Source organism: Camponotus floridanus, unplaced genomic scaffold (assembly GCF_003227725.1).
Source record: "Camponotus floridanus strain SB8 unplaced genomic scaffold, Cflo_v7.5 scaffold75, whole genome shotgun sequence".
NCBI lineage: Eukaryota > Metazoa > Arthropoda > Insecta > Hymenoptera > Formicidae > Camponotus > Camponotus floridanus.
The window spans coordinates 23,599-47,821 of record NW_020229844.1 but is presented as its reverse complement, the minus strand read 5'-3'; the positions used below and the strand labels follow the sequence as shown (position 1 = coordinate 47,821).

Genomic DNA, 24,223 nt, shown 5'->3' with positions numbered 1-24,223 from the left:
CTATTTATCATTATTTTTATTATAGTATAAATAACATCTCAAAGATTATATTTTTTTTATTATCTCATTATTGAATGAGAAAGAAATAAAATAAAAACTGGCACACAATGATAATAATTATGAGATTATTGAAATATTTGCTAGTTTATATTTTTATTTTACTCAACGAAGAGGGAAACGAATAGATAGTCATTAAGGCGACTTATAAATTGCGTGATAAGGCCTTTCATTCTCTTTTATATAAATTGCTGTTGATGTGATTTACTATGCTGTTTGTCGAGCCGTTTACAAGCAGAATGCATAGCAAAGGTGAGAGAAATCTGCGATAGTTGCATGGTAAATGCCTGACATTTTCACCCTGTCACGCATGAATAAATATGGAACCGCTTTTCGAACACCGTAACATGATTAATCATCTTAAAAGTGCGCGAAAGCTGATTTCTTCAAGTTTTTCTCGGATGGCACATTTCGTCATCTTTAATTAAGTATTGACTTGTCATCAGTCTTTCGCCACAAAATATAACTATTTTCATTTTCAATTAAACCATATTTATTGGAATTTTTTTTAAAGAAATAAATTCTACATTCTTTTCTGCGTAATCAACAATTTATTTGATATACCACGCTCTTTCGGGACTGATTGTGTCGAACGAAATTCCCCGGGAGTGTCGCGGTCACGATCGCGAACAATGCGATTCGACGGCAGCGAAAGTTTCTATTTACGGGCACACAGGCTGTGAAGAGACATCGTACACCGTCTGATGACTGTACCGAGAGGAGTCAGATTATAAAACGGCAGACTAAGCGGCTCTGGAGATTACGAGGGCCGGCCAGACTCGGCGTAAACAAGCCTCGTTATGCACTTAATTACGAGCACTCCGCTTTGTGCGAGTGTATTATATACATGTGTGCATGTATGCATATATGTATGCGTACTTGGAAAATAACTGCGCCTTCTACCGTATTCTATATTTTGTTCGAGTGTCCCTTGTGCATTCTGTCACGTCTGTTTACGTCGAGGAGAGGCCGCAAGCTCAGAAATCAAGGTGCAAAATTTACACTAACAATAAATGTATTTTCGCAAGCCACTCAGATGTGCCTGATCTCTATGTATTTTCAAACGTAGTTATCGTGGTTTATTGAGCTTCTCGATTTATAGCGCAAAACTTGGAAGCAATCTTGGTGACTTTTGCTCGACTGCTCGCGATAACGCGCACCCCGACTCGCACCCCTGTTTATATTCAATAAGAGATAATGCTCCAATAAATCGATACAATGCGAGCTTTGTACGTAAAATTATAAAACGGAGAAATCGCGTTTCTGTTCACGTAATTTATATTAATATTAAATATTCAAATATTATTTCGACAAGTATGAAAAATATAAGAGCAAAAATTACAACAAAATCTATGTTATATTTATATCTCTTGTTTCGCTTTATCGATTTTATTATTATACGTATAGTATAGGCGGTTGTAGAAATAAAAAATAAAATATGTAATGAAATATTTGCATCATTGATGAAAGAAATTATGATGATTTTAATGAATCATTCAACGTAGAGTGTTGATGAACAGAGGATGTATCTGTCGTCGAATGGATGTGATGCAGCAGGCAAGCGCCTGCTTATCGTAGTTTATATTCCGTAGCAAAGAATTCTTATCGGAGAAAAAAAAATGTGCCCGCGTTATTAATATGCATCCTCGAGAGACGCAGCGCGCCGGGTTTTCTCACAACACGTCCTTTTATTAAAATTTAATTATTTCAATAATGAATCTCTCTCGACTCTCGATTGCATAAATAATGATGTACGCTATTAAATACTGATGACTTTAATTGTCGAAAATTAAAGCTTGTATAATTCTCTTACGACATTAGCCGGCAAAAAATTAAAGGCGAGAATATCCAAAGGTATACCATTGTTTTACAAGTATTGCGAGAAGCAACTATTATTTCGTCGTTGAAATGGGACGTGAGTTGTCAGTGTGATACTTACAATATAAATTTATCGCTCGAGAACAATGCAATGTTATGGGATTAATATCGATTTATATAATTTATATATTTATATATTTTTCTCCAATTAAATGAGAGAATCAAGTCCTTATATATGAGAGAGCTTTTTTATATTTAATATCTTTTATTCGAGAAAAGAGAAACACTTTTGTGAATATATCTTTTTCCCACGGAAACTCTCAAAATCCTCTCTCCCAAAGTTGAACTACTTTAAACATACGATATAAATTTATCGCTCGAGAACAATGCAATTTTATGGGATTAATATCAATTTATATAATTCATATATTTTTCTTCAATTATAAAAGAGAGAATCAAATCCTTATATATGAGAGAGCTTTTTTATATTTAATATCTTTTATTCGGGAAAAGAGAAACACTTTTGTGAATATATCTTTTTCATACGGAAACTCCCAAAATCCTCTCTCCCAAAGCCAAATTGCTTTGATAAAATATCGTGCTTTCACATATTACACGGATCGCCAGTTGTCGTCACCGAATTATACCGCAGACCGACAAATGCTGCGGCGGTTATAATTCAATTCAGCGGTGTGGTCGGAGTGGTCAAGAGGGAGGTGAGAGAGGCAGGAGTACCAAATTATTGCTTATGGAATTCCTGCGGCGATATGTCCGCAACGTAATGGCGAAATTCCGGGAAGGCGATGACATTCTCATGGGAAGAGAGATATATGCACGTGTGTCTTCGTCTTGCGTCGCATTGTCATCGTTGAACAGTGACATTTCACCGATGGGGTTCCAACGCTCATCGAGCGGTCACGCAACGAGATGTCGGAGCGCGACGCTAAAGATGATAGTTCGCGGATTATAAATGACGTGTCTCGCATCGTACGAAAGAATGACGGAAGATTACTTAATCATCTGATAATTGAAGCTTTTCGAAACTACCTATTGTCGACGATCATTAACGGTAAATTTTTTTTCTTTTCCGTTGTCAGGAAGATTCGGATGAACTAATTAAGTTAGCGTTTTGCATACTGTAAACTTGTGTGGAAGTTTTATTTTTTACGTTGTTGGATAATTATAAATTTTAGGAATTCAAATGAAGAATACTAGCAATACAAGAAAAAGCTCTTGATAATTTCCTCTTATTTAATTAGGCATAATTGATTAATTCAGCGAAAGTCTCGTACTTTATGTCGCTATGTGTTAAATATAACATACAGAGAAGTTCTGAGAATTTTCGCTTAGTTAAAGACGGCTTAAAATTAATAACGTCAGTTACTAATTATGTAATTGGACTAATTATCTTATTTCCAATATTAATTTGATTATATTAATTTATATATATTTTATTTAAATAAAAGGACATTTGGGAGAATAAAAAGAAGAAAGAACCGAAAAAGAGAAGAGTAACATGCGATTGCACTCAATCAGGTTTGCATTTTACAGCGATTCTCAACGGCTCTCGCAGCGTTTATTCGCTAAGGAAGTTTGCGGTTTCTTTCAGTCATATAAAAGTTGTTCAGTTAACGGAAATATATGGACCGGATGTTCAACCGGTAGTTTCCTGATTGAAATTCGATGTAAAGATACAACTTCCTTCAGCGAACGTTGACACTATCGGTCATCGCTTATTCATGATTGCATGGACGCTTAAGCATCACTGCTTCTAATACCTCGTGTTAATGATCGGAGAAATGTCGTCTAATTAATACTTTATATAAGTCGACGCGTATAACTTTAAAATTTGCATATCAAATATTTTTGAATATTTAGAAAATTATATTCATATCATATATTTATGTACATGATACACATTATACATTCTTAATTAATAGTTATCATGTATTGATAATTAGTATAAGAATAATGTAACTCTACAATCAAATATTTTTATGTTAATAGTATTTATTAATTATTTTAATAAAATAATTATTAAATATATTGATATAAAAATATTTGTAGAGTTATATATATTATTCTTATACTAATTATTATTCTTGTATTGATAAATTAATATGAATTATAATTAATGTATACGTATATATTCATAATTAATAATTGTATCGTATATAATAATTTAATAATTAAATAATAATTAAATAATTTAATATATTTAATACTTTAATATTTAATTATATATACATACGAGATAATATTTAATTATATATATATATATATATATATATATATATATATATATATGAGAGAGACAATAAAACTTGCGTAATAAAATACATAATAGACGTCTAGAAACATTAATTTTCGTCATTGTAATGGAGATAAGTTGAACAACTGTCAAAAGTCATTCACGTCATGGTGTACCCGCTGTACTCCATAATTCGCGTACATATTGCTAAGTGCGTTCGCATTTTCTCACGTATCTCTTGGCAGAAGAATACCTGCCGGAATATAAAAGCCAGCTTGCGCTGAACGTAATTTATTTTCTGCGGCATAATATACCGCGGATCCTTCAGTTTCCTCGTTCACTATTGCGCGATCTTTATTCATCTATTCATAGATGTTCGTTTCTATGGTTGGCAGAAACCATACAAGCCGGTAGTTTCCGCCCTTTACGTTTCGTCGAGTTTATTGACTCACACAATTTCTCTTGCGTATTTACTTCACATCTTTGCCAAGTATTTACTTTTACAATCTCCTTGTCCGTCGATATTTAATCATCTATTCATCTATTCTATATACATATAATTCGTACTCATAGATATTTGTTTTATCTCTTGTACAGTTTTCAATTATGATACAATTTGCGTTTGCATTTTTATTTCTTTAACTCCTATTCTTGATTTCCTCGATTTACGAGGCACTCTCGTGCATTTTTCCGACAGAACTTCACTCTCTTCATTTTTTCCCCATCTTAAGACACGATTTACAATCGTTGAGCCATGAAGACTCGATGTACTTCTTTAAGGAAGTTCTATTAGAAAGATTTTTTTTGACATTTCTTTATTTGCAAACACCACATTTGAAGAACCACAAATGATCCGGTAACGGTAATCCTTACCAGAGAACGGATGTTAGATATTTTTTCTTGGACATAAACATTATATGCGTGTGACCTTGAGTGCAAGAACGAACGCGATGTTACGCGGATACATGGAAATAATTTCGCCCATAGTTCCAGTGGAATTGCGAAGCGAGTTAGCTCACGATGCCCACCATCCGCCATTACGTCGGTTCCAGTTACTTTGTTAGAAACACTCAAGATAATTCTATATAATCTGCTATTTTTTTCTCTTCTTTCTTTGATTTGTTGATTGTTATTTTTTTCTTATTTTCTCTCAGATATAATTAATTTTCAATTCAGTAAATTAAATTCTGTCAATACTTTATTGGTTATTTATAAATTTGCTTGATATTAATTACATTAATAATATTAATTTTGTTAAATATCTGAGTTGTAATTCAGATATTAATGATATTCGCGGCTTCCTTATCTAAGTTATCTTGTTAAAAAACGTTCAAGACAGCTTTGTCTAGTTTACTCAATTTTTTTCTTTTCTATAAAATATATTTTATTTTCAATTTAGTAAAACTCTTGCATCCAAGTTGCAAAGATCTGGATAATCATTTAATTTCTGAATCACATAAAGCCACTTTGCAAAGATCAATCCCTCGTGCAGAAGCAAACTAACCCACCCGAAATGGCGACAATACACATGGACGATCGCGTAATCGCGGGAGCGTCGGCGCCGAGGTTGAGAACTCGCATAATTGGAGTCAACGATGCGTATCGTACGGCCTCGGCCATTGTCTGCATACAGTTACTCGATTATACCGCGGACACGTTTCGAACAATTCGCACCGTCGACAAAAGTGCGTGCTAAAATGTCGCGCCTCGTCGTTATATTACGCACGATGAAATATTGGGAGCTTTTTATTAACCGAGAAAGGACACGACAATAACTCTCGGCTTTCTCACAAGGGGTAGTAATGACGAATTTGCATAAGAGTACGAGACAGTTTGTACAAGTTGTCACTCGTTGTTCAACCGAGGATCCTGGTGATATGTTTTCGTGAAAGAGAGATATATGATTGAAAAAAATTAATAAAAGTTATATATTTCGAGGATTGAGTTTTCGTATTTCTTCGTTTTTAGAGAGGGGAAATTTTATTTGTTCATTATTATTTACGCATTTCTATCGTGCTTACGCTTTCATGATGCAAAGTGATCGTAAATGCACTTCTTTTAGGATGCTAATGTTCGTTTTATTGCTTATAACTGTCATTTTTATGCAAATATTGATTTGAATTAATTTGCATAATTGCGATATCAGTTTCTCTGAAACTATTTTATGGCGCACACGTGCATACTTTAATAGACCGATAATGCAAACTTCAATCTTTACTAAAAATTGTTCTTAGTGCGAGTTGCATCTTGAAGCAGGGATGCAATCCCCGCTGATTCAGCTATTTCATGTGCATCCTGGCGAACCTGAACATGATATATAGCGATACTATTATCAGTAACACGAAGCAACGTACCGACTCCGACGCGCGTCATTGACCTTGCTCGAAATAAAAATACCACGAGCAAATTATGCCGCTTTTCGAACGCGAGTTTAGAAGAGCTTTATTACGTTGTCATCGTTGTCGTCGGAAACGATGACGTAACGCTGTCGTGATCAGGGATGAATTTAACTCGCATGAGAGGACGTGAGCTCTTGAGAACGTGAGCAAGTCTTACTTTTATAGCGAAATACGCTCTAGTATATTAGTATATCATAAAATTTGCAGCAAGTCTTACTTTTATAGCGAAATACGCTCTAGTATATTAGTATATCATAAAATTTTCTTATGTTAATTCTATATTATTCTATAATCTCTAGAATTCTTTTCTAATATCTTTCTTTCCCTTAATTATACAAATTAAAGGAGAGTATACATGGTAAAGTCGATAATTTTAAAAATATTATATGTAATGTTTTTTAATAAAAATATTTTATAATTTTATAATATGTAATTTAATATATTAATATATGATAATTTAATATATTATAATTAAAAAAAAATTTCAATTTAAACCTTGCCATACTATACATTTATACTATTTTCTGACACTTATTAATTTTCCTCGCTTATTATACAATTCTCGCTAATTATACAATGTGTTCAACTTTATAATATTTGTAATATTGTTGTTTATAAATAATTATAACAGTCATAAGATATGATATAATTAAAAAAAATTATATGATTGTTATAATTTTATGAACAACAATATTATACAAATATTATAAATTTGAATACTTGTATAATTTTTCAGATTATAACAATTTCATCTCAACTTCTTTCAATTTTTTTGAGAAAGAAGAGAAAAAGAGAGGGAGAGGGAGGGAGGGGGAGAGAGAGAGAGAAAGAGAGAAACCTTGAAGATTCACTTTCAGAAGCTTGAAGTACATCATTCATTACACCTTCTCATTCCATTCTGAGCATTTCTGGAATTGGTCGAGAGTAAGCAGAGCTACTTATACGGTGTGCCGTTTACGCATTCCTCTTTCTTTCTCTCGGTAGTCTACTACGTGGTTCCAGCTGCAACTAGAAGACCCCTTTTCCGCTTCATTCCCTGTCACGTATGTCTCCGTCTTTCTTCCTCTTCGAGCGAAGTTCTTGAGCTCTTTTCTGCACGCTAATGTGTACTAGAAGAATGCTCGTGCTCCCGAATGTCCAATCGCAGACAAAGCTAAGTGTTATTTTATACAAGTTTAATAATTATTAGCGTCTAATTGTAAAACCGCAATCGGACAATGGAAGTTCTACCTCGATCAAATCGCTTTTTGCGCCTTGTTATTCTGATTGATTTTTAATTTTGCGACAGCGTTTAATTGATACATTTAATTGTCTGATAATTTAATCGCCGATCATTGTATGTAAAACTATTTTTGTCATATAAATTTTGTCATATAAATTTCAGATCAAAACGAAATTATAGATGTTAAATATTACATATTCCGGCAATAAGTGAATTTAAAAACCAGAAAAAAGCAATGTTTGCAGTTCTCATAAATACACATTTATTATGTGACATACATAATAAAGCTTTGTTCCAACATTTCGATTCGCAAAATATTATTCTTAACAATTAAAATTTTTTTTTAATTAAATTTTAATTAAAAATAGTTACATTCTCGAAGATCTTATTAATCTAATAAGTATTTTTTATCGGAAGCATTTTTAATAATAATGCTATATTTATAAAGATTTGAAAAAAGCATATATACCTACATCTTTTATTCGCGTTAATAAAGTTAACGGAAATTATTTTAAACATTTACTGAAATAAATAATTAAATTATGTTTAAAATACGATATTTTTGGATTGAAAAAATTATTGTGTTATATACATATACATTATTATAATATATATTATTAAATTATATGTAATATATATTATTATTAAATTTAATATATATTATTAAATTTAAATTTAATTAGATTTACAAAATACAGATAATAATTTGTAAAATATAATTGCGCTTCTCTTTCACATATAAGAATCGTATTATACTGTAAAAAAGTTTCATATCAAAAAATAAAAATAAAAATTTCTTAAAATAGATTTCTTAAAATAAGTTTTAGAATCGCAAAGAATGAATCCAACAATAAATGACTTTTGACTTCTATGATGCAAATTCTTGTCGAGAGCGACCACTTACTTCGAATGTACTATAGGGATCTGGTCTTGGGGTCCCCGAGACACAATGAGCAATAGAAGAAATATTCTTCTGGCTTGACCTCACGCACGGCGAGTCACTTAAGTCACCCATACGTATATATATCCGCGCACTTACGAACGCGCACGTGCTGTTGCGTATGCGTGCGTGCGTGCGTATACTTACATGCGTGTCTCTTTAAAGCGTGTTTATCGTCGTTCGCCGACAGTCTTCGTCACTTTCGTGGCCGTGTTTGCTTATTTATATACAAGAGCCCCGTATATAAGACGATAAAATAGAGCGTTATTCGCATGCGATAGTCTTCTTCTATGGGATTGATTATGTCGGCGAATGATCTTCCGATGAAATGGATGAAAGGGAATTGCATGTGTGCGTGAGCTATTTGGATGAAAGAGAAACAGTTTTAAAAAATAGCTTGTGTATAATATATCGAAAACTTTGCAGAAATATTTATTTAAAAAAATAAAAACTTACTATATAAATAAAATTTCATTTATAATTCACTTAAAATGAATTTATTAATCGTATATATTAATTTGCTATAACTTATTGACACTAAATTAAGTTCTTAATATAATATTTAGATTTTTTATAAACATATGCAAATTAAACGAGAATTAGATATACACATAGATTTGTTATAATTACTTTTCTTATTTTATTTCTTTCATTAGCTTTTTACTTGTAATTTAAATTGTGGGTGTGAAAGAAAGAGAATAATGGAAATTTCTTGTAGTACATTTAATTATTTTCGAGTTGGCTTTTGCTACGAGTGATTATTGCTATTCGAAAGTCGTTGCATTTTTTACGAAAGTGCGCATGTCTACTTTCATGTACGTATTTGTGCATAAAGGACACGTTCACATTATCGTGGAGAATAATATCCTGCCCTGACCATGAGGTACACGAATGCAATTGTACATAGGGTGTGCACGCAGCCGTGATGAACATCAAGAGACATGTATGTGTGTATGTACAGATGCACGAAATATATGTATGTGAGTGAAAGAGACCGCTCTACACACACTGAAGAGTTCCCATAATCAGTACATAATCTGTCTACAATCGTGTACACGGTGACTCGTTTAAAAAAAGACTATATTGTCTCTCCTCAATTTTCTCGAAATTTTTAAAATTTTTATAGTCAAATTTTAGATGAAAATTTTGAGGTTGAATGGTAAAAAATGAATGGTAAAAATGAATGGTAAAAAATGAGAAGTATAATATTTTGTCACTTGATTAAAATTCTAAACGTAATTTTTGTGGGGCAATCCTCAAAGAATCAATCATTTATATAATTACAAAATTATTCGTTTATTTATATTTAAAAATAATCATTTGCATACGTTTTCTTTTTGATGTATATCGAAGTATTTGTCAATATATTGTAAAGATTACCGAATATTTGATCGAAGAATATTAAAATCTTCACAATATATTAATTTCTTATTTCAAAACATTTAATTCAATTTTTGGATTTTATGAGAATCCCTTCAGTTGACCAAACGCGAGCATTTTTCTTTGGTGTCACCGTGTATGCACAGGTACCAAGTGTTGCGCACGTGTGGCACGCACACGCGTGTGACGCCTTGTACACGGCAACGTGAGGACCGAGAGTGGCCTTTCAGTCTGCGCCGAGACCGCGCACGGTATAGATCCTACAATTTTCAAAACGGATACTTCGTTGCCGATCATTGCGGAAAACGGAGTTGCGCGCGGATCATCGCGAGAAAATTTATCTCACGTCGCTGAAGAGATCGTGGGATGATCGACGATCGTGACCGGGGATCGATCGGTGATTCTTCCGCGAGACAAAATGTTGGCTTACATTATCGGCTTTTTCTACTTTTACGCCGAATTACTGCGCCTGGAGCTGCAGATGATGATACACCCGGACGAGTACAAGCTTTCTAAGTTTGTATTGTGAGAAAGTGCACTATACTTGTCGAGTCTTGAGAGAAATGGCATCGGGGAAGGAGGAATTATTTTTTGTGAAGAAAAATTGCGTCAAGATTGGGAAAATTATTCTACATTCTTGAGAATACACAAACTTTTCAAATTTATATTGTGAAAGGGAAAATCATCTGTGAGGGAAATAGTACAAAAATGAAAGAGATAATCCAAAAAAATTGCGTAGATGCGAAGAAGATGTCTGCAGATATAAGCTTTTTTTAAATTTATATTAAATTGAAGAGAAAATGAAATGTGATAAGTGGTCTTTGGAAATATCATAAAAAATGGCAGGGAAAATAATTATTTGCATTTGGAGAGATAGATATTCATCAACCCTTCTTTTATTGAGGAAAGATCATCCAAATATGAACTCGTCACATGAAGGATATTCACTTAGACTTGAATTAGAGTCAACCTTTTAATTTCAAAGATGGTATGGAGAGAAAAATATATAATTATACACATTTAGGCAAAATCATGTCAAGTCTTATTTTGAGGAGAAATTATTTTTAAATTATTCTAAATTCCACAGAATTCCGCGGTCTCTTTGATCATGTGTAAAGGATGTTGTCGAGACAGGAGAGATTGAAATTTTCGATGATAATATCTGCAACGACAAAGCTTTTTCCGCACTTCGTACAACCGACATTAATTTGCATGGAACATTGCGATGCCGGCAAATGTAAATTAATGCAACATTCCCCTTAAACCTCTATTAATGGAGTTGACTTGTTCCGGAATTAAACGTCTTATCGAAATGTCGGATTAAGCTATCTTGGAGATAAGAGCGTATATAATATGGTGACGGTAATAATATGAATTAAATAAACATAAACAATGGCCAATGAAGATTACTATAATTGTATTTAATTTATTTACCTTCTTTCATCGATTGGGACTGATAAACTGTTAAAATGCTAAATATACAATATAAATAATTTTTATAGAAATTTAATTCTGTATAAGACTGTATAAGATTACGTAATTTCATATATCAGATATACCTTGCGATGGTAAGATTTCTTGATATCGGAAAAAAATTTGATGAATACACTCCATACAACTTCGTCTCCAATCGTATTTATTGTGTTACTTTTGAGATAAGATTGGAACGTTTCAGAATTGAAAGAGAGATTCTACGAGTTATATCTCTTTCCAAACTATGTATGTTCATTTTATAAAATATTCCAGGAATTTGTTAAGACATATACAATGTCATATATACAAGTTCCACGTATGAGACTTTATTCCTCAGAGAAAGATATCCGATAGCTATTTCATAAGTTCAGTTTCTGAAGATTTCTCCAATCGACTTGATATCATTGTCGTAAAAAAATCCTGAAGGTAATTCGAAAATCACGCCAAGCAATATCGATATAATTTATCATAATTTCGCACAATGTCGTTGACGAAAGCAAATTAGACAGGTTCACCTGGGTACACCGTACACCGTACTCTTACGTATACGCAAGGTGACTTAAAGTGCAATCGACGAGCGCAACGTCCGGTCGACGCGGCGAAAAAGGCCTCGGTAGAGTTAGACGCATCCGGAGAGATACGAGAAGTGAAAGTGCGTTTCATACAGGATGACGGAAACCCCGTTGCCGGGATAAGCGCAGCCGGCGTCGGTGGTCGACGCGTCAGTGCGTCGCAGCGACGAGCGCCGGACACTCCCCGGTATCATCGCTCCTCGGACGACGATCGAAAATAGCGAACTTGATTGCCGCATTAATTCTCCCGTGAACCCGACCCGATCCGACCTGATCGCGGGCCGTAAAGTTCGTCAAATTTGCTTCAATAATTCATGACATCGCGTGACGGATGCGCGGTGGGAGACGCGTTATGCTCCGGCTTTCTTCAAGGTTATTATTCAAGGTGCGCCGAGACGGAAGAAGGAGGAAGAAGTGTTGACGTTGACGTCACTTTGCGGCTGATCTCATTGTTTTCCGGTCACGTGGATGCTACGGGGAGGATATGGAGACTATATTGAATTGTAATTACGGATTAGTGTTGTGATTGGAAGCGTAATTAAGGCGGTATGAGGTGTGGAACGACGGAATGAGAAATTCATGTAATTTACCTGACAAGAATACATCGCGACATGAGTGTTTTTAAATTGTTTTTCTTTTTGACAGTTTGTAATAAAATAAATAAAATATAGATTTTATTAATAAATAAAATATAGATGATACTAAAATAATAATTAAATAAAATGTATATTTTATTTAATTATTATTTGAACATTCGCGATGATAGGTATTTAAATATAAAAATAAAAATAGACTTAAAAAATTTTAGGAAAAAAGATCTTATTTGTGTAACAACATTTAAAAAAAGATGAGCATTAATACTACAATGTGATACTTATATAAAATCACCAATCGATTCTATTCATTTGTTTTCAATGAGAAATTTAGAGAATAAAATTCTATTGGAAATGTGATTACTTTACTATATGCTTATTTTATGCTTTGTTATAATAAATTATAAAACATCTCATAAACATCGATTTTTTAACGATTATATCTTGATATATTTTTATATAGAATAATAAAGAGAATCGATTCATGTATAAAAAAACATGATTTTATTTTTAAAAAATCTTGAAAGTGTCCTTCAAATCTTGCGAATACTTGGAATATAATCATGCAGACTACAAAATATCTTTTTGGAAACCAATTGCACAACAGTAATTTTAATTAAAAGTAATCTTATCTTTAAAACATTCATTTTATAAAACATTCATTTTAGGATTTATTTAGACAGGTGATAATTTTCAGTAATGCTCTTCCTATATATTTTATCTTTATTTTACTTATTTATATTTATTGTTTATCGTGCATATTTTGTGAGATGCATTTTTTCAAGCGATACATAGGAAAATTATTCATACGTATACATATGATAATACGATAACATTTCATATCATTTTTACTGAGTTAATTTTATTTTCGAATAATAACATGCTTGAGCGACGACCAGTCTGTTTCCATGCACAAGTCACCGCTCGCTCGGCATTGTTTTATTCTCGATAGTGTAACTTATCGTTACCGTTACATTCATCCAAGCCGTGACGCGTCTTTTCGTCAGGCCCAACTCGTTATCTGCGTGTAAATAGAAAGATGTCGTGCCACCTCGTGTAGGGAAGAGATAAGTGTTTCCGGTCGTTAAAGCCTGACGATCGCCGGGTAGCGAAACACTTCTTTTTCTTTTTTTCTTTATTAGAAATGATACTCAAGTGCATTTTCGAGTCGAGTGAGAAAATTAATGATCTTTATCCTTGAGCAAACCCTGAAGAATTTTATCTTCTTCTCAGACTTGAACCTGTGGAACAAGAGCATCAGTCAGCGCTGGCGGAAACTGCGACGAAGATGCTCTGTGCAGGAGTCATCGGAGCCGCAGGAAGCGCTGATACAGGGTGGCGCGAATCACGGTGTCATACACGCGGTGAGGTCGACACCGGCCAGCAGAGAAGCCTCGCCGGCCGCGAAGAGTCTTCAGGATGGGAGTTCGTCGAAGAAACTGTTACAGACTAGTTCCTTGAGGTTGCCAGGTGAATTTGAATATTCTTAATCTTGAAAACAATACTCTTAATTTAATTAAGCCAGATTGATGCAACATATTTCTATCTTCATTGAAATTAATTATTTATTTAAAATACAAAAGCAAAAATTATTAAAATTAAAGTTAAATGCTGAAGAGGCAAATGTACATTTTATATTATTCGCTACTTGATATTCTTACTTGAAAACGAATATTTACAGGCACGACGAAAGGAATCGCCGATATCCAGCATGTACTTCGTAGCAAGTTCAGCAAGATAAACGTTGGCATCAGGAAACGGAAGGCTCTCAGCGTGACGGAGGTGTTTCCACCGCAAAAGGACAACGCCTCAAACTTTTACGTGCCAAGTCCAATCACCTCATCATCATCCAGTCAGACCTTTGAGGAGAATCGATATGACTCGAGCGAACCTACGTCCCTTCCGCCCTATCCCTTTCATGACAATCTGGAGACCCTGACAGAGAGCAGCGTTCCAAATTCACCTCACTGCACTGGTCCACTTACTGGCAACGGCAACGCCTTCACTTACTCCCAGGATAGCTACGAGCAGAAAGATCTCTACGAGAATGTGATGTTCTCGAGGTCCTCGCCGTCATCCTGCTGCCCGAGGACTCGTCCCATTCTTCAACGCAGCAATTCAGAAAACCGCGATGCCAGTGTATACGATCATTCTTACGAGAACGTACGCTTTCAGCGTCAAAGCGGTCATGATTTCTCGGGCAGTCCTTATGCGGGAAGACATCTGGCCAGAAGCAATTCCGAAACTAGAGAGCACTCGTACGAGAATATGCACTTCCAGAAGACCCCTAAGACCAGGAATCAGTCGGAGTCATCGTTCGAGGAGATACATATACCCAGAGTTACACCGAGGAAGAGGTCTACTGACTTCAAGGTTGGTGGACAGGTGAACAATTACATGGGCGAGGCATTGAATATCAATGGTGGTAACAAAGAGGAGGCACCATGCAGTCTGGGTGCTGACAGGAGTCCTGGGAAGAGGAATCCGAGAAGACTCAATAGCAGAAGCGTCGCGAATATTCCTAGCTCTTCAGGCACGAACTTGAAGACTTGGCAAGTGAGTACATCTTAACAATTTTTTTTTAAACTTAATTTAGCATATATTTTAAAAGTAGTAAATGTAGAGAGAGAAAACTAGACAACTCGATGTATAAAAAATTGACAAATTAAGATATGCATATAAACATTCATTTGAAATTCTTTTTTCTAATGTTTTTGTTTCGATTAAAGACCACTTATCAATTTTATTCCAGGGTACTCAAGACGCAGATGAAGGCCTGAATACGGACTCGGAACTCGAAGACATTGATGAGGCTGCTGAAGGCGAGGAATCACGTTTCTGTACCTTGCCGAGACCCGGCAAGAGTGGCGCGTCCTTTACGATATTGACCGCTAGATTTCTCAAGGGTCCCGGGCACAAGGTACTCGGCTTCAGTATCGTCGGTGGAACTGACAGTCCTCGTGGAAATATGGGGATCTATGTGAAAACCGTTTTTCCCAATGGTCAAGCTGCCGATTTAGGTGTTGTTAAGGAAGGTAAATTCATGTTCAATAAATTAAACTTATTTCTTATTTCTTTCTTGATTTTAATAAATCAAAATAAGAATATTTTTATGAGATGATTTTTTACAATAACACTTTTCTCTTTTTTCTTCAATTATATATTTCAATTATATATTTGGTTTAATTTATGTATTTGAAATGTTTTTATTTGAGTTTATTTTTAATAAAAAGCGTTACATAAAACTTTAATTTTCTGAAAATTCAATTTATAAATTATAATAATTTTCCAATAAAATTGATTTATTTTCAAATCATCATATTTAAAGAATCATGCTCTTTGACAATCTTTAAAGATTCTTGAATCATAATTCTATTGTTTTATAACATTTTATACTATATTAGCACGTTTTTAAACGCGATATTTAAAATTTTCTATGTTTATAGGGGACGAAATTTTATCGATAAATTCGAAACCTCTTCACGGTATGACCCATGCCGAGGCTATTGCTGAATTTAAGTCCGTGAAGGCTGGGGACGTTGTCCTGCACGTAGGACGTCGCGTGAATAAGAAGAAGAGAGAATCCTTGACTCTTGCTCCGGTTAATCCTTCCGCTCCGAGACAACCTGTCAAGTGAATTCGCATAAAAATCACAACGACGTACAATTTTCCTCTGCCGTATTTTCGTATACTTAATCTCTTTTATATTTCACAAATATTCATAATATAGCAATATCGATAATTATTGCTGGCAATAATACACGATAAAGATTTATCATAAGTCATCATTTCATTTTCTTGACTCTTATTTTGTGAGACAAAAATATGTTCATTTAAAATTTTTTCATTTTAAATTATAATTTTATATTTATTTATAGTTTTATTTTTTTCACATAGAATTAAATTTTTCTTACTGAACAAGATTGCAAAATTTGACGCATTAAGAAAAAATGAAAGTTGAGAAAGTGCAGTTGAAAAAAGTGGATTTATATTTGTCTCACATCTTCGGGATTAAGATTTTGAAGGCGAGATGATAAAATTACCAACTCATTTTTGCATCTATGATAAGTTTCAACGAAATTATCAAGAGATATTCGTATATATTCAAAACAAGGAAACTTGCCAGGACAACGAAAAGCGCTTACGATCACGAAACAAGACATTATCAAGAGACTTCCGTTTCACTATATCGATATAAGAATGATAAAAAACTGATGATCGCTCATAAAGAAAGCGAGTTGAAAATAAGCAATGTGACCTCACATAATCAAACGGTGAAGTGGATGCTGTCAAATCAAAAAGCATTTTATCGTACAACGTGACCGATATCTATTCGGTTACCTTCCATATATATATATCAAATATTAATATTTATCGATAACTCATAATCATCGTCTAATACTATCTAAAATTACTAGACATATTTTGATGTAACGAAGAATCGTTCAAGCTTTCGACTCGCGCGCAAGATCGCGTTTTCTCATGCGTTTATTCATACCGATATACACGAATAGAAAATAGATAAATCGAACGAATAAATCGAGAAGAATTTTTACGAAATATTATACCTATCGAATATATTATGCAACGAAGTCCTCCAATTAGTGTGATTAATAGACGATTTATTTTTGTAAAACGAAAAAGGTAATCTGCGATTTTTGTACGATTATTAATGATGAATGAAACGACATTTATTAATTGATATATGTGTAAAACAACAAAATGAACGAAATTGATCGAGATATTAGTTTTATGAGACGAGAATTATTTCTAATGACCTGATCGAGAGTTATACGTGTATGCCTGATTCGCGAAAGCTTAACTTTATAAAGGAGAAAAATGTGCAGAGATGTTCAAAAAGGGGATAATCAAATCTTTTGTCAAATTCTTTATTAAATTTCTTATTAAATAATTCAAAGTAACAATAATGAGTTGATTTTTTCGTATTCTTCATTACTATACAAATGCTTGCAAAATTTGATTAAAGATAAAAGAAGAGAGATATTCTTTGTTGATCATTTTTTTATATTAACTACATTTTATTTCTTTATACGAGCTCTTGCAATTAGACATACGATATTCAGGAATGTTTGCAGAGTTAAGGAAGATTTAATTTCTAACTGTAGACTAACGAAGACGCCCAAAGATGAAGCCCAAAAAATATTTTTACTACAAAGACGAAAAACACATATATAGAGAAAAGCGGCATATCTATATATTATATATATTATACATATACATATATATTTTCATTGAAACACGCGTTTACTTTAAATGGAAGCAACATTATTAGCATCTAGTCGATTTGTAATATTTTCTTTTGAAGACTTTTTTATGATTGCGATGACGAAAAAAAAACGCAAAAAAGTAGTTTTTATATATAAATATATACGGTGATATACACAGATATATTTCTTATATCGATTTTTCAAGATAACGAATTGTATAATCAATTAATAATAATGATTACTATTTAGAAGTGCTGCTAATCCGATGATGCTACATAGCGAATGTAAGGTATGCTCTGCAGAATAAATGAGAACATTTAATTTCGGAAATATCTCTTCCACTTATTAATAAGTATAAGAGTTTTAATGAGAGAGTAAATACTTATAATATAGAAGATTTTGCTTCTGATTCTTGTTAAAAGATAAGATTAAATTTTCTGAAATGGCGTTTGTCAGAAATTCGACATTCTACTATAAATAATTTGTATATACTTATTTTGTTTTAAGGATGATGCACATTAACACACAATAATATCCTAATTTTTGATATCAGTCAAATAAAATGTTTTCGAGATATAAGAAAGTATATATACTTTTTATATAAAAAGATCATTTCTACAAAAATTAGCTAATAAAGAAATTATTTCATTATCTTTATTTATTTTCTTCTTATATTTGATGATTATTTTAAAAAAGTTTCTAAAGAATAATTTAATCTGAATTAATCTGTATAATATGTGACTTAATTATTATTTTGTACTTTTCAGTATGTTCGATATTGTTTTGTAACACATGAAACGAAGTTAGTTTAATTAGGTAGATTAGTTTTTCTTATTGACGATTTTAAATGAGATAATAAGGAATTAACAAAAATTAAATATATAATAACATTTAAAAAAATTGCACATATATGGTTTTTCAAATATTTTCTCATCTGATAAAATGAGCGATTTTCTAAAGTATGTAGATTGAATTAAATTAACATAGTATCCGATTTAATTCGTTAAATTTTGTTTTATAGAAAGATCTCTTTAGTCTTTTTAGAAAACAGACTAATTTTAAAAATTTTGTTAATTATTGGCTAATTATTGTCAAATTTATTGTTTTAAAGAACTTGCTTTTTTATAAATATTGTAAAAAAATTTTATCTGATTGCGATATCATAAACTAGGATTATTATATTATATATATACAAAATTAGAATTAATGATAGTGTCGAAATCATGTATGACAAGTTGGTGACAATTTTTATATGAAAAGTTTCGTTTATACATTTAAATCATTTTTATTGTTAGACATAAGAAATAACTCATATGTATACAATTCCAAGAACAATGCAGCTATTCTTCGTCTTCCAAACTTCTTAATATCGTCTTTTCTAAAATTGATTTTTTTCGGACCGTATGATCGTCGTTATATTAATTTAAGTCATGTGAGCATTTTATAAAACTATATAATTTAATTATTTACAAAAAGATGATATAAAATACAGATAAATTATTTTTACAGTTTTTTGGTTACATTAATATTTAATATTTAAAAAAATAAATTTTGAATAATTATTATATTAATTCTCTAATAAAATTACTTATAAAGAATGAGTTTTGGAAGAAACATTTTCTTTGAAAGATACTTTCGGTTTATTTATATTTATTTTATTATGAAAAATACTTTTCGAAGAAACAAGTTCTCAAGCGTCTTTTATTCCTATGTTTATTTTAAAAATAAAGATATACACATTATTGTTTATTTATGGTGTTAAAAATAATTTTGCGAAAAAGGATTAAATAAACAAGGAAATTCCTCGTCAATCAATTTTATTCAACACTTAAACTACATAAATAGTGTGCGAAAATATATAATTTACTCTAGTATCGAATTGAAAGAGAATTCGGACATAAAAATTACGTACGCTTTCGAAATATAATGAAGGAACCACATTAGCTTCTTATCTCACGTTCTGTATATTTTATAGTATTAATTAGAAAACGCTACATGCGAAATAACGGGAGAGTGAGATTATATCGTGATGCAATCGATTGCGTTGGCACACGCACATGTAATTATTCTTTTTTCTCTGAAGTCTCTGTATATATCGTTTTTGAATATAAACGACTTGTACGGTCTGCAGCAAATGAGTACAAGTGCAATTATAATTTTTGCATGTATGTACACTGGCGGCACAAAAATTTCCATACTCTTGGTATGCGCGAAAAAAAACGAAGAAATAAATAATATAATGCATACAAACACTTGTGTTGCTTATATTTATTGAACGACACTTTTATTGAAATTCTAAATGTCGTCGTGTGATTTTTATTATTCCTCTCTAGTTTTAAGATAAATAAATCGCAAGTTAACGCAATTCTGGTCAGCTATTTTTTACTAAAACCGGATTGAACATATGTTTAATCGAGAATTTGTGTATAATTATCGAAGGTTGATATCGTCCCGAGAGCAAGGACGATTTTCAAGTGAAATCGGGAACAAACGTGATCACAAACACGGGAGATCATACTGACGAAGCTGGGCAAATATAAATAAAAGTAGTTTTTGTGAAATCAAAACGCATGTGCGATATATCGGAGTAACGCTCATCAATGTATTAGTTCATAGTTGAAGAAAAAGATTAGTACATATGGGATAAAATAATATTGCAAAAACAAACTACGCATCAAAGTGAAAAAGAATCGCAAAACAATTGCATAACTTAAAGTTGGTGAATTATTTTCCCATCAATAATAATAATCTTACGTGTAGTCTGATGATAAAAAGAACGGAATTTTATTTCTTTACTTTTATCAATCATAAATATCAATTATAAATATCAATCAAATAACGATATTATTCTTTCAAGAGGTCTATAGATGCTTTTATCAGTTTAATTGTTTCTGATTACAATCCTTTCTATATTTCCGCAGATTAACATTCTACCGCTATTATATTAGAGTTACAAAATATTATCACGATCATAATCCTGAAGATTGAATTATCGGTGGCTACCTGTAGCCTTTGACGAGCAACAGCGATGATCTTCTCCTCGTCAGCCCAGCTCCGCGTGCAAGTACGTACAAGTATAATCTATGTGCGGCATCCTAAAGCTCTAAAGAAGGCGTCATGGGCGATTAGTTTCCCGCGACGACCGAGTTCAACACGTCAGATTTCATTGACGTGCTGATGAATATTGTACGCCCTTCCTCCTCTCCTCGACTCCTTCGGTACCACGACCCGATGCTGCGGTGCAACAACCTCCGCTTCGAGTTTCCTCTTGGCCTCCTCGGTCGCGTTTCTTTCGGTCAACAAGTCGGTCGGTTTGGAATAGACGAAGGTGGTCTCCATACCGTTGGACTGTCCGATGGTAGCCGAGCCCTTCAGAATGTTATCCTGGGCACTCAACAGCTGTTTGAACCGTTCGTCGCTCTTCTCGTTCTGAATGTCCACCATATTACGGGCCGATCTCGAAGAATCGGCTCGTTGTTGATGACCTTGTTGCGAGAGTCCATTCTCCTTGTTCGTCAGATTCAGTTTCGGATTGAGATTGAGACCCAGCCATTGAGTAAACAGCGCGATACCATGCTCGGCGCTGGCCGACACTGCGGCGATTAGCTCATCGGTATTCAAGCCGTCGTCCTCATCGTCTGTAGTGTCGGGTACGGATTCCGTCGTCTCCGTGATGCTACGCGGGATTTGTTAGAAGAGAAAGAAAAGAAATTTTTGCTGAGATTAATCGTGAGTCATATATTCGCGTTCGCACTTCCGAATGTTATAGAAGTACTTTTACTTACGCGGGCATTTCTATCTGCCGAACACCGTGATAAAAATTGAAGCATCCCATATGATATGTGGCTAGCTCCCTGTCCAATAGAACCGGCTCGATCGCTATGCAACCGTCGTAGCCACCGATTTCAGCTTGCTTCATCGACGTAAATCTCGCGCAGATTTGCGCCACGTCTAACAAGAGGTTCATGCATGTCGGTTTATTGGCTGCGTTCGCTGCAAAAGTGCGGACATTGAAGATTGAAAACTTAATTATCGATAGAAAGTGAAAAATATAAAGATCGAAAAGAAAGATACATCATTTCAATTTGACTTCAATTTTCAAATTAACGAGTATAATTTGTGGATTGATAACTCGAAGTTGCATTTGAATAAAATTGGACATTCAATCTAAACATAGAAGAACATTATTATTGTAATTATTGTTATGATATTTTTGACTACTTGCCGATTTTTATCGTCGCATTGTGAACGGGATTATCGCGATAGGTCAAGTTTAGAGTCACATTCTGCTCCTTCTGTCTGAGATTGATGCAAACCGGGCCACCTATATCGATCGCGGCTGTCAGATTCAGGTCGACGCAGCAGAGACAACCGGAAGTCTGGCACAGGCACTTGGGCTGCGACGTAGTCGATCTCGCTTCGATCTCCGGCAGGTCCCACGAGAGCAGGGTCTCTGCGGGCAGAAGACACGTGGCGGGTGCATGTGGTACGAGAGATAAGAAACGCCGCGCGCGGCCAGAGAAACTCGATGCAGAGAAATCGGAACGAAACGAAAGTCGCCGTCGATCGAAAGTCAAATGGAAGCCGAATTTCTACGCGCGTTTCACTGCGCCGTAAAAGTTTGCTTTGGAATCTCTCTTTTTCTTTCTCTTTCTCTGTCTTTCTCTCTCTTAGCGATTGATTGAAGAATCAGGCTGCGACAGCACTTATGCTCACAATAGATATGGGAAACTACATATTGACTGTTAAGCGTGTCAATGGGAATTTCTATTGGTAGACTTTCTCGTCGGATGGAGGCATTGAATGATAATTTTGAGGATAGTTCTTGTTACATTTTTTTGAGAATAAAAATAAAATAATAAAATAAAGATAAAGAAGATTTAATGAGTGAAAATAAAATTAAAAAGAGATCTATTTTTATAATTATTATATATGTCGTAAATTTTTATTAGAATAAATTTATACGAAAAATAATTTAGTTATTTATATTATAAAACGTTATTTATATTATAAATTATAAATATAAATTAATTTAAAATTATACATATTTTTTAAACAAGATTCTTTTTACGTAATTATAAATTGACAATCAATATTTAAGATTATTAGAGATTGTAAGTATTGTGCAAAATAGATTTCTTTATAAAATTATGTCAACGAGCTTATGTTCTGACAACAGGAAAATGTAAAATAAAACTATATTTATCTTACAAATCACGCGATCTACAATATATATCTACGACACGCAAGATAAATCGAACGATTTTTTATTTTCTACAAGAATAAAAAAGAACTGATTTTTGTAATTATCATATAATCGACCTCAAAATGTGCGTAATCGCGCCGATCAGAAAGCAAAGAACACGTGCACCCAGACGTTGAAATCTCCGACGTCGACATTTCTACGCGAGTCTGAATTCTCGTACCAGCGTATTTAATCAAATTTCGTTCACAGTCCCAGCTCACCGAGCAATCCAGCGGACGCGACGACCACCAGCGTGATCATCAGCACCAAGATCGTAGCTCTCGTAGCCATGATGTTCTTCAAAATGACGTTTGTTCAAATCAAAACAGGCCGAGAGATCGGCAGTCCCTCGAGCAGCAAGATCTCGGATGATCAAGATCGCGACGGATACTTTCGCGCGGCCGGACGGATTCACTGACGCGCGCAACGGATGAGAAGGATCTTCGGAGATCCTGTCCGGCAAAGAAGAAGCTTAAATCTGGACACGGCGCCGGTCCCGCGGATGTCGGATCGCCGACCGGTTCGGCGGTCGGCATGAAAACAAGGGACAGGATTGGTCGGGTACGTCGAGACGGTGGGGCACCCTGGGACTGGGCATCGTCGACGCGACGCGATGCGACGCGACGAGGGGGCAAGGAACCTCATCTGGGTGACCGGGTGACCTCCTTCTTCTCCATCAGCTTGGTACCAGTGCGATGGGGACTCGGTTAATGGCGCCGCGCCTCTCCACGACGTAGGGCTAGAAATGAGTGGACAAAGGACACTAGGCTACTCTTTGCGAATTGTTATCCCTAATTTTTTCCTGAAGAAAGATCATCTTGGTTCACAAGTCTTTCTATAAGATTGCCCGAAAGCTTTTAAATAGATTCGTAATATTTATGAAATTTTGTCGAAAGGGGGAGAAGTAGAAATGTAGAGCTTCTCTTTGGAAATTTCTTCCAGGCATTGTCATCTCGAGCCATCTTCACGCTCTCGCCCATGATTCTTTACCGTGAAGGTGAGCGTTCATTAAAGTGTCGCTGTCACAAATTTTCTGTGACAAGAT

At 34.0% G+C, this 24,223-nt stretch overlaps 2 protein-coding genes across 3 annotated transcripts in view; one reads left to right on the top strand and one right to left on the bottom strand.

Annotated features, from left to right (window-relative positions):
- LOC105248988 (microtubule-associated protein futsch) overlaps positions 1 to 16,546 on the top strand; it is a 30,179-nt gene extending 13,633 nt beyond the window's left edge. For both annotated transcript variants that reach the window (XM_011254109.3, XM_011254108.2), the window contains exons 4-7: positions 13,939 to 14,175; positions 14,387 to 15,261; positions 15,458 to 15,740; positions 16,152 to 16,546. In XM_011254109.3, the coding sequence (XP_011252411.2) occupies positions 13,939 to 14,175; positions 14,387 to 15,261; positions 15,458 to 15,740; positions 16,152 to 16,342 (1,586 nt within the window). In that variant the 3' untranslated portion in view covers positions 16,343 to 16,546. The remainder of the gene's footprint in view (positions 1 to 13,938; positions 14,176 to 14,386; positions 15,262 to 15,457; positions 15,741 to 16,151) is intronic.
- Positions 16,547 to 19,587: 3,041 nt separating this feature from the next.
- On the bottom strand, positions 19,588 to 23,665 carry LOC105248987. Its single transcript, XM_011254107.3, has 4 exons — positions 23,400 to 23,665; positions 22,159 to 22,386; positions 21,719 to 21,926; positions 19,588 to 21,609 (listed from the first exon to the last, which is right to left on the bottom strand). Exons 1-4 carry the CDS (start codon positions 23,467 to 23,469, stop codon positions 21,090 to 21,092), a joined length of 1,026 nt encoding a protein of 341 aa, XP_011252409.1. The 5' UTR covers positions 23,470 to 23,665; the 3' UTR covers positions 19,588 to 21,089.
- Positions 23,666 to 24,223: the final 558 nt, after the last annotated feature.